The 19,729-nt window shown below is 35.5% G+C and overlaps 1 protein-coding gene across 1 annotated transcript in view; it reads right to left on the bottom strand.

The window, feature by feature from the left end:
• LOC132558570 (peripheral-type benzodiazepine receptor-associated protein 1-like) overlaps window positions 1-19,729 on the bottom strand; it is a 170,515-nt gene that overhangs the window by 72,166 nt on the left and 78,620 nt on the right. Inside the window, exons 7-9 of the mRNA XM_060223155.1 lie at window positions 11,524-11,631; window positions 6,451-6,526; window positions 29-126 (exon numbers count right to left, since the gene is read on the bottom strand). Of these exons, the coding sequence (XP_060079138.1) occupies window positions 29-126; window positions 6,451-6,526; window positions 11,524-11,631 (282 nt within the window). The remainder of the gene's footprint in view (window positions 1-28; window positions 127-6,450; window positions 6,527-11,523; window positions 11,632-19,729) is intronic.

Raw genomic sequence — 19,729 nt, 5'->3', positions numbered from 1 at the left:
TTCTAGCTGTTGTATATATAAACCCTACCTTTTCTAGCTGTTGTAGTCTCTGTTGTAAGTCTGACACTTGTATTGTAAGCTGGGTGTTCTGACTGGCAGTCTCTTGTACTACTGTATATATAAACCCTACCTTTTCTAGCTGTTGTATATATAAACCCTACCTTTTCTAGCTGTTGTATATATAAACCCTACCTTTTCTAGCTGTTGTATATATAAACCCTACCTTTTCTAGCTGTTGTATATATAAACTCTGTGTTGTAGTCTCTGTTGTAAGTCTGACACTTGTATTGTAAGCTGGGTGTTCTGACTGGCAGTCTCTTGTACTACTGTATATATAAACCCTACCTTTTCTAGCTGTTGTATATATAAACCCTACCTTTTCTAGCTGTTGTAGTCTCTGTTGTATACACTTGTATCAAAAACTTTCACATATAAAGAATATAAAGCATTGCTGGACCCAACATTAGACCAGTTACTTTCACTACACAAAGTGACCCGACAGTGGCATCAACTGCATGCAAATAACTTACACGATTCAATATAGGTGAGTTGATGGTGTCAACAACGGAAAATTAATGAATTGATAGTGGCATTAACAATTTAAATTTAAATGTAAATAAACTCGCTGAAACTTTTAACTGGAAAAAACTTAATTTGACAAAGATATAGACAGTGGCACCACCTATTGAAACAAACAATCAACTTGACAGTGGCATCACATGCATACAATCAACTTAGACAGGGACATCAACTGTACAGAAAGGATTAAACAGGGACATCAACTGTACAGAAAGGATTAAACAGGGACATCAACTGTACAGAAAGGATTAAACAGGGACATCAACTGTACAGAAAGGATTAAACAGGGACATCAACTGTACAGAAAGGATTAAACAGGGACATCAACTGTACAGAAAGGATTAAACAGGGACATCAACTGTACAGAAAGGATTAGACACAGACATCAACTGTACAGAAAGGATTAAACAGGGACATCAACTGTACAGAAAGGATTAAACAGGGACATCAACTGTACAGAAAGGATTAGACAGGGACATCAACTGTACAGAAAAGATTAGACAGGGACATCAACTGTACAGAAAGGATTAGACAGGGACATCAACTGTACAGAAAGGATTAGACAGGGACATCAACTGTACAGAAAGGATTAGACAGGGACATCAACTGTACAGAAAGGATTAGACAGGGACATCAACTGTACAGAAAGGATTAGACAGGGACATCAACTGTACAGAAAGGATTAGACAGGGACATCAACTGTACAGAAAGGATTAGACAGGGACATCAACTGTACAGAAAGGATTAGACAGGGACATCAACTGTACAGAAAGGATTAGACACAGACATCAACTGTACAGAAAGGATTAAACAGGGACATCAACTGTACAGAAAGGATTAAACAGGGACATCAACTGTACATAAAGGATTAGACACAGACATCAACTGTACATAAAGGATTAGACAGGGACATCAACTGTACAGAAAGGATTAAACAGGGACATCAACTGTACAGAAAGGATTAGACACAGACATCAACTGTACAGAAAGGATTAGACAGGGACATCAACTGTACAGAAAGGATTAGACAGGGACATCAACTGTACAGAAAGGATTAGACAGGGACATCAACTGTACAGAAAGGATTAAACAGGGACATCAACTGTACGGAAAGGATTAGACAGGGACATTAACTGTACAGAAAGGATTAGACAGGGACATCAACTGACATCAACTGTACAGAAAGGATTAGACAGGGACATCAACTGTACAGAACGGATTAGACAGGGACATCAACTGTACAGAAAGGATTAGACAGGGACATCAACTGTACAGAACGGATTAGACAGGGACATCAACTGTACAGAAAGGATTAGACAGGGACATCAACTGTACAGAAAGGATTAGACAGGGACATCAACTGTACAGAAAGGATTAGACAGGGACATCAACTGTACAGAAAGGATTAGACAGGGACATCAACTGTACAGAAAGGATTAGACAGGGACATCAACTGTAAAGAAAGGATTAGACAGGGACATCAACTGTACAGAAAGGATTAGACAGGGACATCAACTGTACAGAAAAGATTAGACAGGGACATCAACTGTACAGAAAGGATTAACACAGAAAGGATTAGACATCAACTGTACAGAAAGGATTAGACAGGGACATCAACTGTACAGAAAGGATTAGTCACAGAAAGGATTAACTGTACAGAAAGGACATCATCAACTGTACAGAAAGGATTAGACAGGGACATCAACTGTACAGAAAGGATTAGACAGGGACATCAACTGTACAGAAAGGATTAGACAGGGACATCAACTGTACAGAAAGGATTAGACAGGGACATCAACTGTACAGAAAGGATTAGACAGGGACATCAACTGTACAGAAAGGATTAGACAGGGACATCAACTGTACAGAAAGGATTAGACAGGGACATCAACTGTACAGAAAGGATTAGACAGGGACATCAACTGTACAGAAAGAATTAGACAGGGACATCAACTGTACAGAAAGGATTAGACAGGGGCATCAACTCTACAGAAAGGATTAGACAGGGACATCAACTGTACAGAAAGGATTAGACAGGGACATCAACTGTACATAAAGGATTAGACAGGGACATCAACTGTACAGAAAGGATTAGACAGGGACATCAACTGTACAGAAAGGATTAGACAGGGACATCAACTGTACAGAAAGGATTAGACAGGGACATCAACTGTACAGAAAGGATTAGACAGGGACATCAACTGTACAGAAAGGATTAGACAGGGACATCAACTGTACAGAACGGATTAGACAGGGACATCAACTGTACAGAACGGATTAGACAGGGACATCAACTGTACAGAAAGGATTAGACACAGACATCAACTGTACAGAAAGGATTAGACAGGGACATCAACTGTACAGAAAGGATTAGACAGGGACATCAACTGTACAGAACGGATTAGACAGGGACATCAACTGTACAGAAAGGATTAGACAGGGACATCAACTGTACAGAAAGGATTAGACAGGGACATCAACTGTACAGAAAGGATTAGACAGGGACATCAACTGTACAGAAAGGATTAAACATGGAACATCAACTGTACAGAAAGGATTAACATCAACTGTACAGAAAGGATTAGACAGGACATCAACTGTACAGAAAGGATTAGACAGGGACATCAACTGTACAGAAAGGATTAGACACAGACATCAACTGTACAGAAAGGATTAAACAGGGACATCAACTGTACAGAAAGGATTAGACATGGACATCAACTGTACAGAAAGGATTAGACAGGGACATCAACTGTACAGAACGGATTAGACAGGGACATCAACTGTACAGAAAGGATTAGACAGGGACATCAACTGTACAGAAAGGATTAGACAGGGACATCAACTGTACAGAAAGGATTAGACGGGAACATCAACTGTACAGAAAGGATTAGACGGGAACATCAACTGTACAGAAAGGATTAGACGGGAACATCAACTGTACAGAAAGGATTAGACGGGAACATCAACTGTACAGAAAGGATTAGACAGGGACATCAACTGTACAGAAAGGATTAGACAGGGACATCAACTGTACAGAAAGGATTAGACATGGACATCAAGTGTACAGAAACGATTAGACGGGAACATCAACTGTACAGAAAGGATTAGACAGGGACATCAACTGTACAGAAAGGATTAGACATGGACATCAAGTGTACAGAAATGATTAGATGGGAACATCAACTGTACAGAAAAGATTAGACATGGACATCAACTGTACAGAAATGATTAGACGGGAACATCAACTGTACAGAAACGATTAGACAGGGACATCAACTGTACAGAACGGATTAGACGGGAACATCAACTGTACAGAAAAGATTAGACATGGACATCAAGTGTACAGAAATGATTAGATGGGAACATCAACTGTACAGAAAAGATTAGACATGGACATCAACTGTACAGAAATGATTAGATGGGAACATCAACTGTACAGAAAAGATTAGACATGGACATCAAGTGTACAGAAATGATTAGACGGGAACATCAACTGCACAGAAAAGATTAGACATGGACATCAAGTGTACAGAAACGATTAGATGGGAACATCAACTGCACAGAAAAGATTAGACATGGACATCAAGTGTACAGAAATGATTAGATGGGAACATCAACTGTACAGAAAAGATTAGACATGGACATCAACTGTACAGAAATGATTAGATGGGAACATCAACTGCTGACCAAGATTTGACAGTTTCATATCAATTTAATCTGAAACAATCTATCTGACACTGCCTCAGAAGTGGTATGGATGATTGTACAGTGAATAAATATTTCTGCAATCCATTTATTGAAGGGAGAAGACCAAACTTCAGGTGCTAAATGTTGGATACTAACATCCTAAATCAGAGCATTCTGACCTACACATGGAAATACTGTGAGAATGAAGGGGATGGCTGCACCAGTGAGATGTAACAGCTAGCCTATAGGTTAGAGGTAAACACATAACACATAGGTTGTACACTGTGATTATCACTGTCTATCCCTGATTCACATAAGCAGCCACTATGGGATCAACATTTTTTAAGACATTACCTTGAATCTAACTGTTCTAGATTGAATTTAAACCTTGTAACACCACATTCCTACCAGCCTACCATTTTTTGTTGTTGGAATAATTTAAACCACATGGGAATAATCTTAAATGGCATCTATTAAACAATTTGACCTCTGACCTTGAATCAAATAAATTCACCTTTCAGTAAAAGTATTTACCCAGTATATCAATATAGCATAACCAAATATCTAACAGAAAAAAAAGATACAAAGTTTGACCTCTGTGACTTTGAATTTCACCTTGACCTGATTTCATGAAGTTACACAACTCTGTCAAATTTTGACAAACATTACCACATTTCTATCATGAAAGTCTTTGTAAAACCGTAACCTTAACTTTGGGGTTACATCACCTTAACACAGTGAACTAAGTTTATATTTATACGGAGTTTACTCAAAATATCCCTCACAATAAACTTGATAGAATTATTTACTGATAAATATGGGGAAAGAAAAATTATACCATCATGACCTGACACACTAGTATAACAATAACTATATGATGAGAAATGTTACGGGGAAGTGATTTAACATGCGCAGCCAAAAGTCATAAGATCATAAAGAGAGAGATGCATGCATACTTGAAATGTAAGAGACATTGACCTTTGACCTGAAGCATTAGTTAAAGCAATAATTTTCAATAAGTAAACATTAAAATAAGACTGATTTGATTGGTCCAAAGATCATTGTGATAGGGCAAGATCAGGTCAATGCAAAGAAATCAATATTCTGTTTTAGGAAATAGAAACTCTGACCTTTGTCCTCCACAAATTACAATTATGTCCCATTTCAGGTAACAACCACTAAAATCTACCAGCACAAGGAGATCCCTATAGTGAGTTCCCCTTTAGGTAATGACAAGGAGATCCCTATAGTGAGTTCCCCTTTAGGTAATGACAAGGAGATCCCTATAGTGAGTTCCCCTTTAGGTAATGACAAGGAGATCCCTATAGTGAGTTCCCCTTTAGGTAATGACAAGGAGATCCCTATAGTGAGTTCCCCTTTAGGTAATGACAAGGAGATCCCTATAGTGAGTTCCCCTTTAGGTAATGACAAGGAGATCCCTATAGTGAGTTCCCCTTTAGGTAATGACAAGGAGATCCCTATAGTGAGTTCCCCTTTAGGTAATGACAAGGAGATCCCTATAGTGAGTTCCCCTTTAGGTAATGACAAGGAATCCCTAAATATCACATTTCAGGCCATAACAACTAACAAACAAAAAGTGGGGGAAGGGTACTTATATGTTGCAGGTGATGGCAATGAACTGTTAGAACAAAAGGATTCCAAGTATGTTGTATTGCAACAAACTTCACGGAAACGACAAGAAAACGACAGGCACAAGGGGATCCCTCTATGTCCCAGCTTCAAACAACTTAAAAACAACACTACAGAACTGCAGACATATAGAAACCATTTTAACTTTACTTCAAACATCTATATTCCTGTTGTGTGTTGTTAAAGAACTGTCATTACTTAAATCAATATACAATTATACTGCCAAAAGTAGTAAATCATAAATGAAACAGCATAGAAGCTAATCTTTCCCCTGACAAATTAATTTCCAAAGTGGCCATCACTGAGAGTAATTGTAATATAAGCATATAAAATATTTATACTAGCCAAAGTTTTACTGGAACATTTACAATGTATATCATCAGTACCGTATAGATACTAATAACAGTTCTGTATCACCACACTACATGTATATATACAAAGTTAGGATGTTTATTATCAGTACCGTATAGATACTAATAACAGTTCTGTATCATCACACTACATGTATATGATATAAACTTACCAAATTGCTTGATTTGACTCTTTCTAGACGTATTTCTTCTGTTAATGTTTCACATTCAATTTTCTTCTGTGCGAGTTCTATTTCCTGTGAAAAAAAAAAAAGATTCTATAAATAAATGTTAAGAGACAATTCTTTCAGAGACAATTAGTTAGAAAAAAGTGATTGTGATAAAAGCATAATTCAGACACAAAATAAATGTTTCCAGTGGGACATTGTTAACAACAGAATCAGTAGTGGCGTTTCATTACAGTTTTATGGCATTCCATGTGGAAAATTTCATGATACAAAGGGCAAATCACAATCACATGTAACTTCCATTTGACTGTAATAGGTCGTCTGGGAATGGATGGCTGTAGTTACACAGCGTCAGAAGTGCTCATTTTATTTGCTCTATAGATTGGTGGGCTTAAAATGACAACTTACATTTCTGTTAAAGTTTCTAAGAAATGTTCATGTACCTAAATGTTAGTACATACAGATCCCTAAAATTGTAGGTTGTGATAACATCTGGACCTATTGAGCCCTATAAAGGGTGAAGTCCTATGCTGGGTATCCTGTCAGGATTATGTTTACACAGCTTTTTCCCACTCAAGTGGGAAAGGGCCATTTATCTTACAGTGAAACATTGCTATTAAGACCACTTTGGGGACTGGACAAAAGTGGTTTTAATAGCGAGGTGGTCTTAATAGTGAGGTGGATCAGATTGGCCGCAAAGAAACATAACTCTGTTTAAAATAAAGACTTTATATATATCCTATGTAATGTACATGTATATTATTCAACAACAATAACTTAAAGTTTGATAAACTGTACATAAAATGTTGAATTTTATGAAATGAATGCAAAACAGATCAAACTGGTGAATTAACACAAATATATATATGTATATATTCCTTAGTTTATATCATAATATACATGTATATTTACTATAGTAATCAATTACCGTTAAGAAGTGGTCATTATACAGAATAACGGGATGGTCATAATACTGAAGTGACCAATACAAAGATATATTGTAAAAAAACAGGACTCAAAAAAGTGCCTGTAATAACGGGGTGGTGATAATTTTTAGGTGGTCGTTAGGTGAGGTTTTATCGTATTTTGGAAAGAAATTTTGAGGAGTGAACTATTTATTTTGGAAATTTGGCCAAATTACGAAATAAATTCATTTTGAAATGGGGCTCATATTCTGTCCCAGCCCCTTGAAAAGTCCCTGGTCTGATCAAGTAAAGCACTTGCAACTAGACTTAAGCAAGTGACCAATTTTGGTGCCAAGCAAGTCTTAATCAAGCTCACCTTTGGTGATCTCTATGTTATAGCTGTAGGATTCCTTGATCAGTGGGTGTATTGATATTATCCTGTTGTCATCTTTATTGGATTTTGTTAAAACATCAATCAATTAAGAAAGTTTTATAAACCGGTAGAAACCACAAGTGATATTAAATGGTTACTACCTTTAGTTACAGGCACTTCACTTAATCGTAATTAAACTTCTTTCAGAGAAAATTTCAAAAACATCATGCTGATATTCATGATGTCTATTACTTAACTTACAGAAAAATGACAGAAGAAGAGCTGGCTGAACAATATACACCTGACTCATACAAAAAAAAAAATACACTTTTGTATCAAAATTCATTGTTTCATCAAAATTTCACTGTAGTATACAAGCACATCATCTGAAAGTAAAACTAGTTAAAAAATACTAAGAGGATCTAAAGACAAGATAAAGGGCATTAACTCTTCAAAAAGTTATTGAATCAAACTCATCCTTTTTAGTAAAAATTACTTTATAAAATGTTGATCGTCTACCTAGGTTTGTAAGAGGTCATGTTGACAACTGTGGGAACAGATCATCAGATAAATCAAAGTTATGACAAACAAATGGATGATGCCATTTATCCTATATGTTGTGTCCATATTATAGACTTATGTATAAAATACATAAAACAATTTTATATATCTTATTTTTTCTTCAATAACAGGGTATCAGTAAAACAATTACCACCAATTAATTTATTTAACGGTTGATAAGGGTTATTTTCCTGATAAAAGCCAATTATAGTCACAAATTTATGGTATATCAGAATTTGCTTACTTCAAGATCCCACATAAATACAACCTTTCCTGTTCCTGGGAATATATTTGATTCTTGATTCACAAATACTAACATGTTTTTTTTTTATTTTACACAGCATTAGCAGAGTTTAAAGAATGATCAAGGTCAGAGATTGTGTGTGAATTGTATCATCAGACATATTTAATAGAAATTTTGAAGTTTAACAAAAATATATATTTTTTATTGGCAAATGATTTCTTGGATAAATCATGAATCCATTAGCAGTATTATCCATAGCAATTTGTATCTGTATACCATTTCATGGACATATAAATATATGGATTAACAGTAACCTTAAATTAAACAACACTAAAAGCTCCATCCCCTTTCCTCTTCCTCCTATCTCCTCAAAAATTGATGATTTTACACAGTAAGACAGAGAAAAAAAATTTCTATGCCCTTACCATAATGACTACGGCACGGATATCTTTACTATAGCAATTATGTTTACAAACTATAAAACCAAATCTATTCTTGTGAACCAATCTGTAGATATGAAACCTACAGTAACATATATACAGTATGGTTTTGTTTTGGCCTCCAAAAACATGGTCCTAGAACTGACAAGAAACCAAATGAACCTTGCAGAGAAGAATTTGTATAGAATATTATGCGATCAATAGACGGGATTGTTGAGGAGAGAATTGGCTGTTGCCAGCAGCAATCCTATTCAGACATCTTGCTTGTGTTCTGTAAGTCACCTCCTATTACTAAGACGAAGGTACCAAATCAAGGGGCTTTTATGAGTGTGGTGAAAATAATTACTATTTTGGTGCAGTATTATTCACTTTAGGTGTCAAAACCAATAGATTTTCAGGTCAATTTGTCAAGTACAACTGGAATACTGACACACGTCAGGAAGGGCCTCCTACGTGTCAGACTCTAAATTGTTTATTGCTTAATAAACACAATAATTTGCCTCTGACATAAACATAGATATTTGACCTTCACCTTTATTCTGTATTTGAACGACTTCTCATTTGATGAGTACTAATTATGTATATCACAAAATATTTCATCAGTATATCTGAGCTTGACGTTTGATCTGAAATATTTATGAAATATTTCAAATTTGACCTTGACCTGATAAAATGGTCTGTGGTCAAGTGACTTCTCATTTGATTTCTGTCAATTATTCATCATTATGCCTTAATATTTAGCAGTAACTTTCAGATATAACGTATACTTTTGTTGTGTTTTCTTATTTCTATTTATAGTAATGGTGACCTTAACCATTGACCTCTAACCATCAAAAGCAATATCGAGCTAGCGCTCCCTGTGAAGAAGCTATAGTTGAAAGTTTGAGTGTAATCATTTAAACAGAAATGTTAAACTTTTAGAGTTATGGCATTCAGGTATTTTATATTTTAATTTCCACTAATTTGTCAACCTAATGGTAAGTGCTGGTAAATGTGTAAAGATTAAAGACCAAAAGAGGACAATATGCTATAAACACATTTGGACATTATTCATTCTATATCTTCTCTATTCATTCATGACATTCATGAACGACAATGGCTCTGTCTTATCACCAATTGTCTCATAAATCCTTGTTATCTTTCCATCACTTGGCAGTGGAACTTGAGATTGTATAAACTGCTGTTATCATTTGTCCTGTAAAACTTTGTTACCTTGCTAACATTTATCTGCTAAAACCTATTACACTGCCACCATTTGCCCTCTAAATTGTCCTCTAAAACATGTTTCACTGCCTCCATTTGTCCTCTGAAACCTGTTACACTGCCTCCATTTGTCCTCTTAAACCTTGTTACACTGCCACCATTTGTCCTCTAAAACCTTGTTACACTGCCACCATTTGTCCTCTAAAACCTTGTTACACTGCCACCATTTGCCCTCTAAATTGTCCTCTAAAACATGTTTCACTGCCTCCATTTGTCCTCTGAAACCTGTTACACTGCCTCCATTTGTCCTCTTAAACCTTGTTACACTGCCACCATTTGTCCTCTAAAACCTTGTTACACTGCCACCATTTGTCCTCTAAAACCTTGTTACACTGCCACCATTTGTCCTCTAAAACCTGTTACACTGCCACCATTTGTCCTCTAAAACCTTGTTACACTGCCACCATTTGTCCTCTAAAACCTTGTTACACTGCCACCATTTGTCCTCTAAAACCTGTTACACTGCCACCATTTGTCCTCTAAAACCTGTTACACTGCCACCATTTGTCATCTAAAATCTTGTTACACTGTCACCATTTGTCATCTAAAACCTTGTTACACTGCCACCATTTGTCCTCTAAAACCTGTTACACTGCCACCATTTGCCCTCTAAAACCTGTTACACTGCCTCCATTTGTCCTCTAAAACCTTGTTACACTGCCACCATTTGTCCTTTTAAACCATGCTACACTGCCACCATTTACCCTGTAAAACTTTCTTACATTGCCCACATTTGTCCTCTAAATTCCTGTTACACTGCCATCATTTGTTCTGTAAAACCTTGTTAAACTGCTACATTTTTTCAGTAAAACCTTGTTAAACTGCTACATTTTTTCAGTAAAACCTTGTTAAACTGCTACATTTTTTCAGTAAAACCTTGTTAAACTGCTACATTTTTTCAGTAAAACCTTGTTAAACTGCCACATTTTTTCAGTAAAACCTTGTTAAATTGCCACCATTTTTTCCAATGAAAACCTGGCTATACTGCCGCCTTTTGTTCTTGTAAAACTTTGTTATATTGTTACCATTTGTTCTATAAAATCTTTAACATTTGTCCAGTAAAACCTTCACATTTTAGCATGAGGAAAGCTTAAATACACTTGCTTTAATGAAATGGCAGTGATGGACAGTTGTGGACAGACAGTCAAACAGATTATAGACTCCCCAATGACCTTGTCCTTCACTAACTACTACCAATAGATATCATTTAACATAAATAGACTAATGTAATTATCGCCACAACGACCAGACATGACCAGCCATACTTTATTCCTACTTACCAGACGTTCTGTTTCAGATTTTGCCTTTTCAAGCCTGGCGATCTCTTTTTCCAAAGCTTCATTAGTTACCTCTAACTCCTTTAGTTTCTTTGCCTCAGTCTGAGTACCCTGGAAATCATGAGAGACAAAAATCAATATATAATGTCAACAAATCTCCCCGACAAGTGATATGTGGGAAGATGTGCAAACCACAGTCAAGCTAAATTTCAAACTCCGCTGCACTCCCCAAAGTCAGCTGATCTGAAAATGAACAAATGATGAGCACAGCCTGAGAGATATAGACATAAACAGTTAGCATACATAGAGCATGATATATAGGATTTCTCTGGTGAGAAATTTCCTGTCCATCGAAAAGTCTGAATCAATATGTTCCAAACACTCTTTCCTTCCACTAAAATCCAGCTCTAATTACAGAGACAAATTTCCAAATAAAACCAATTACATAAACACAGTCACAGGTCATGCTGGCTCCAATCTTTTTTCTGCAAGTAGCTATGCTGCACTGAAAGGCTGACTTTCAAATACATTTCAAACAAAGCCATCACAATAGATTCAATTACAGGTAATTTAAGTTTATTTTCTTCTTTCTACCCCTGCTGACTTTCGAAGTAGGAACCTTTAAGATTCCATGTGATTTGAATGACATGTTAGCCTGAAGTGACTTGGATGGTTAGTAGAGAGTTTCGTGTCATTTCCTGTTATTTCAAACCACTAAGGAAGCTTGAAGACTGCCCAAGATAAAGGAATGGTGAATCCATCATTTTAACAGTGAATAATTGAAACATGAGGGTGAAAATGATTATTATTTTGCAATATTAATTTCCGTATAATTCATCAGAACTGTCACCATGGCAACTTACTGGATAATACTACATCAATTCCTCTTACCTAAGTAATACAAGAATTAATATGAGGAACTTACAAAATATCAATTAGGGTTGATAACACAAGTAATGAAAAGACATATTAATTCAATCTTTACCTAGTAATCCTGAGTGTTAAGTATATGCAGTTTTGAATTTATTTGAATTTTTTTTTAGGTTGGTGAACACTGTAGCCAAAGTAATAGGCCCTGTGGAATTGGAAATTACCTGTGTGAGACAATTTAAGATGAAATTACGGCAAGGTGTACATTGTAGTAGAGGCTTACTGCAAAGGTACAGTAGCATCTCTCTATAAAACCATTATAGAATCTGTACATATAAATTACTTAATGTGGCCCTCCTATATCTATATCATACCAAAATCTAATCACAGTAATTCAGCCTTAACAATGCTGAGCTTACTTTATATATATATAAAATGAAGGCTCGGTTCAGTAGACAATACTTTATCTTAACTTGAAAACCATGTCTAGAATATTGTTACCAAAAAATGATGTTACACCACAGTACCACATGCAAAGGAGTCTACCGAAAGGACCAGAGGCATGAGATCCATCTGACAATAGGTTTCAAGATCAAACATGTACTTTAGCTACCTACAGTCCAAACAGAACACAGAAATATATTGCCTTGTGGCCAATAACTCCCCTAACATGGATCAAATGCAAAGTAATATTTAATAATTCATATGCTTGTCCTGCGGGCTGGTATAATTTGGCCAATGTTAATCCACATTGGTATTATATATATTTGTACAGCTAGAAATATTGGCGCCAATGCAAGCTACAGATATTACAAGTCAAAAACTTTTTTTGTCCGAAATAGAAACCTTTAATTAATTCAAACCCTCACCCCCGTCCATCTCTCTTTCCTTGCAGTCAATATCTACCTTAAATAAGTAGTACAAAAAATATGTCTCTTGTTCTGTGGCTTCGCAGCTAAAAGAAGCTGTACAATTTTCATTTGATTCAAACTGTCTGTAAAGTCAGAAAAGTAAAATTTATTCATGAAGCTCCATAATCTGTGCTGAAGATAAAACAGAAAATTTATAATAAAACTTTATTAAAAAGAGTTTGCTCTTCAATCAACTTCATTTCAAATTTATTTCTGAGGAGAATCAGCTCATCATATGTTACAACTCATTCTAAGTTCCAGTGTTTTAATTGGCACCACTCTATAACCTCAAAGACGAGGGGCATGAGGGGGAGGCGGCACATCAGTTATAATACAATATTGATCTCCTCTTGACTCATGATCACATCTCCTTAATGTTTCACTCTGGTCTAAATATACTGTTAAAGATTTGTCAGATTAATATATCATACAAAAGTATTTCTCACCGAGAATAACATTAAGTATCCGATTATGTTCCTGTAAAACCCTTCTATATCTTAATTCCCTTTTAACATCTTGTCTTCAAGAGCATGGGAATTAACTTTTACTTTAAAGAAAAATCAATATCACCAATTTCAAGGACATATCTGTGGGTCCCATTGATTATAGATAATGCAGAGTGAATTTCAGCTGATGAACAAATTCATTCTGATTATAATGTCTAATTTCTGTCTTTAACATCAAGACAATTTCTCTGATCTTTCTCAGAGAGATTTTAAAGATTTACTTTTACGAAAATTATTTTCCTTCTTTTGTTTGCTGCCATTAAGTAGCTACGGATCTTGCATAGACTTCAGTGGTGAGTTGTTGATAATTAAATAGTAGCAGCCAAATAAACACAGGGGATTACCTCCCCTGATATAATGAGTAAAATTTAATCAAAGACATGCCAGATCTTAAATTCTCAAATGCAACATGTCATCAAAACCAACTATTCTACTGATTTTTTTTTCTGCTGAAGTCTTTACCTTAATTATATCTGAATGATCAGTTCTCCACATTTTGTTAGAAAAGACCTTATAAAATGGCTACATCCCAGCAAACCCCTTCACATCTGCCCCTAGTATCAAACAAAATATTCCACAACAATCAAACTCACAGCTATATTACAGGTATTTAGTCACAGTGAACACATCACTGGTAAAAAGATCATTTCAGAACATTTTTATCAGATTGGTAATGTCAATAGAATAGAAGTTCTTATAACACGACCAGTAGAAGACATTTCATGACTTCATGGACATCTTCATCAGATGAATGACCAGTGTGGAGCATACTAGCACTGATGTATGTAGTGTAAAAGATGTTAAGGAATTTACCAGCTTTTTCGGCTGTACTACTGGTATTTATAATCCTATGAACACTGTGGTAGAAAATGGTGTGACAAGATGTATAGGGTATACCAACCAAATATACACAAGATGGTGACAGTATACTGTAGTCAATTTGGTTACCCTTTGTATAACACTTGGTCATTGATGTGCGAGAATGGCAAATAGGTCATCAACATCTATTACAGTTTTAGTTATATGGCAGCAAATGTTTTATCAGTGCCCAGTAATAAGCCCACTTCGCTGTATCAATTATATCGTGTTTTTGTGTTGGTTCTCTAGGCTTTAACTCACTGTACAAGAAAACATCATCAACAAAATTGTCTTAAAGATAACAACAAGGAAAAACAAACATGTCAACATAATCCTAATCCTGAAAAAGTACAAGAAGAACAAGACCAGGTGTTTCGGAAGAGTAAACGTCTTTTGCTTCATTGAGCACATTCGCCATTTCAATCCATGTTAGTAATGTTACATTCTCAAATGAGAACAAGGTATGATACAACAACAGAACCAACAGGCAAATTATTTACTAACAAGCATCAAGCATGTCCATCTTCATATTGCACAAAGAAATATTTCTAAATGAGATCACTGTGACAACTGTAAAATCAGTTAACAATCGAATCCACAGAAATCATGTTGAGTGTTTGTTTTAAAAAGTCAACATTTTGATTTAGCCATGTGATTGAATGGAAGTGAGGGTGAACATAAACTCTTTCTAATAGAACGCTGGTGGACAACTTATACATGAATAAAATCTGAATTAAAGCGGGCTTACGTTTAAAAAGTTTTCAAATAATGAAGTATTTCAATGCAATCGTACCATCACCTCTTATAATCAATATGCAGACATTCTTTTCCACACAACAAACAAAGTTGTTTCTTTAATTTCAATAACAGATACTTACATACTGAAGTCTAACAATATTAAATGTTCCATGAATATTTATTCTTTTTCAACAAATTGTACTTAATGTTGGCAGAATGCCTAACCTCCATTTCTGTTTCTCTAAGTCAGTGTCTAGTAATGGCATTGAAGCATTCCTTTCTAATTTCTGAAGATCAGAATCTCCCAGATATTGACAATCCAAGTTTCAAAGAGATCTGATTATTGCTATTACTTAAAACATCATTTACATTACTACTGAACCATGAAATCTGTTTCTGACAACATAAAGCGGTATTGAATTTGACAGTTAATCCACCATATCTTTTACCAATAAGGTTTACATTTCATCCATCAGAGACAATATGCTACGGGCATCATCTTATGTGCCTTTGGCATTTTCCATACTAGGATTTGAACTGATTCAGACAACAATTTGGCAGATGTTAAGCTAAATCAGAACTGCATGAAATTTTCTAATGAAGGAATCAAGAGTGAGGGGCCATAACCCTGGAAATATGGCTGAAATATATTAAACATGTAAATCTTCTTTAATTTTTATAACCAAAAAAAAAAAATGTCTTTTTTGATACCTTCAAAAACTTTTGCTTTTACGTCTTTATGAAATAATTTACCTATTTTTTCATTTCTTAAACTTCTAGCTAAAATTAAAAAAAAAAAAATAAGAATCATGAGTTGGATATCACAAAAACATTTTTTAATATTTTTGTATGTCAAGTGTTTTCCTTGAATAACAATGAAATGATAACTAGTTATTGCTTATTCTAGCTTCACAATTGGCCACCATCATCAGTAACTAATATATAGCATCATTCAGACACAAAATCACACATCTTGACACCACACAGATACAAAATCACACATCTTGACACCACTGAGACACACAAAATCACACATCTTGACACCACTCAGACACACAAAATCACACATCTTGACACCACTCAGACACAAAATCACACATCTTGACACCACACAGATACAAAATCACACATCTTGACACCACACAGATACAAAATCACATATCTTGACACCACTCAGATACAAAATCACACATCTTGACACCACTCAGACACAAAATCACACATCTTGACACCGCACAGATACAAAATCACACATCTTGACACCACTGAGACACACAAAATCACACATCTTGACACCACTCAGATACACAATCACACATCTTGACACCACTCAGATACAAAATTACACATCTTGACACCACTCAGACACAAAATCACACATCTTGACACCACACAGATACAAAATCACACATCTTGACACCACTCAGACACAAAATCACACATCCTGACACCACTCAGACACACAAAATTACACATCTTGACACCACTCAGACACAAAATCACACATCTTGACACCACTCAGATACACAATCACACATCTTGACACCACACAGATACAAAATCACACATCTTGACACCACTCAGACACACAAAATCACACATCTTAACACCACTCAGACACAAAATCACACATCTTGACACCACACAGATACAAAATCACACATCTTGACACCACTCAGACACACAAAATCACACATCTTAACACCACTCAGACACAAAATTACACATCTTGACACCACTCAGACACAAAATCACACATCTTGACACCACTCAGATACAAAATCACACATCTTGTACAAAGTACATGTTTGCTTTAGTGATAATTTACACAAATTGACTCTAACACAAAGGGAGATAATATACATGATTACAGGCAACACAATCAATACCTAAACAAAACAATACCATTTACATTGTCACGTTTTACAGGCTTTAAAACCTGTATATTGAATCTAGCGAAGCTAAGTTTACAAATGAGCATTCAGTTAATGAAGCTCATCAATAGAAGAGATTGTTCAACCCGGGAAACAAATTCCTGATCAATAATTGATCTAATTTCTTTGTTATCATATAAACGTGTGTTGCAGGCAGTATGACTCCTCTAATACACCATCACAATGTACTGAATCTGGTCTCATTAAAGTCATCAGTAATGGCCACTTAAATGAAGTATAAATACGACAGGTTTGCTGTATACAAACAGTAGAACTTTCAACAAAGAGTACTTGATACTAATCTAAATAATAAAGAATATCTTTAGTGTTAAATGAAGTAGTAAGGATTAAGATGACTTGGACCATGTACATCATCTGATTGTACCACAATAAAGTCCAGTAAAATGCTGAATTTTCAAATTTTTTTTTTGTTTTTTTTGAAAAAGACAGTAAAAAGTGTGAAAATTAATTATAGATATACATCTGGAAATTTAAAACAGGAACAACTCCTCTCTTAACAAATTATTTGTAGACCACAGCAACTCTTCAGAACTAGTTAACCCTGGAATAGTGAGGGTACAGTCTGACACTGCAAGGTAAGTCACTGGAATTTATGAGTTGGGTGAGACAAAGTGGTTTAGAGTTGGAATCAATACTTGTGAAACATATGTTGAGACCATTCCAAGTAGCTGCGACACCAGAATGGTGTTACAAATCAATCAATATTTAAATGACTCTCACCGTTCTTTTGTGTGCAAGCTAATGTAGTGACTGCTCTTAAAGGTGATTCCAATCAGATAAAGAAGATCTGATGCAGGTAAAACAGATCACATATATTACGTACAGGTGAAACAAATCTCATACAGGTAAAACAGATCACATACATTACGTACAGGTGAAACAAATCTCATACAGGTAAAACAGATCACATACAGGTAAAACAGATCTCATACATTACGTACAGGTGAAACAAATCTCATACAGGTAAAACAGATCACATACAGGTAAAACAGATCTCATACATTACGTACAGGTGAAACAAATCTCATACAGGTAAAACAGATCACATACATTACGTACAGGTGAAACAAATCTCATACAGGTAAAACAGATCACATACATTACGTACAGTTGAAACAAATCTCATACAGATAAAACAGATCACATACATTACGTACAGGTGAAACAAATCTCATACAGGTAAAACAGATCACATACAGGTGAAACAAACCTCATACAGGTAAAACAGATCACATACAGGTGAAACAAACCTCATACAGGTAAAACAGATCTCATACAGGTGAACCAGATCACATACAGGTGAAACAGATCTCATACAGGTAAAACAGATCTCATACAGGTGAAACAGATCTCATTCAGGTAAAACAGATCTCATACAGGTGAAACAGATCTCAGACAGGTGAAACAGATCTCAGACAGGTGATATAGATCTCATACAGGTGAAACAGATCTCAGACACGTGATATAGATCTCATACCTGTAATACAGATCTCAATTAGCTGATAAAAATCTTATATAGGTGATTAAGATCTCATACAGATGATACAGATCTCATTCTGGAGATACAGATCCTATTGAAATACACATATGCGACACGCACCTCACACAAGCCATTACACCTCACAAGGGCTACACTGATCTCACACAGATGAAAAACCAATATTAATCTAATTCTAATGTAGTTCAAAAATAGCAAAGGTATTTTATTCTTATTTTGTGTACTATAACAATATTTTATATGACATCTCATATAAAACCTGTCTGCTCTCATACTGACATCCAATATAAAACCTGTCTCCTCTCATACTGACATCTCATATAAAACCTGTCTCCTCTCATACTGACATCCAATATAAAACCTGTCTCCTCCCATATTGACATCCAATATAAAACCTGTCTCCTCTCATATTGACATCCAATATAAAACCTGTCTCCTCTCATACTGACATCCAATATAAAACCTCTGTCTCCTCTCATACTGACATCCAATATAAAACCTGTCTCCTCTCATATTGACATCCAATATAAAACCTGTCTCCTCTCATACTGACATCCAATATAAAACCTGTCTCCTCTCATACTGACATCCAATATAAAACTGTCTCCTCTCATATTGACATCCATATAAAACCTGTCTCCTCTCCATCATATAAAACCTGACATCCATTATAAAACCTGTCTCCTCTCATACTGACATCCAATATAAAACCTGTCTCCTCTCATATTGACATCTCATATAAAACCTGTCTCCTCCCATATTGACATCCATTATAAAACCTGTCTCCTCTCATATTGACATCCATTATAAAACCTGTCTCCTCCCATATTGACATCCATTATAAAACCTGTCTCCTCCCATATTGACATCCAA

This window comes from Ylistrum balloti, unplaced genomic scaffold (assembly GCF_031769215.1).
Source record: "Ylistrum balloti isolate Yb309-2 unplaced genomic scaffold, AGI_CSIRO_Ybal_v1 Utg370796, whole genome shotgun sequence".
Lineage (NCBI taxonomy): Eukaryota > Metazoa > Mollusca > Bivalvia > Pectinida > Pectinidae > Ylistrum > Ylistrum balloti.
This window is presented reverse-complemented; position numbering and strand designations above follow the sequence as displayed.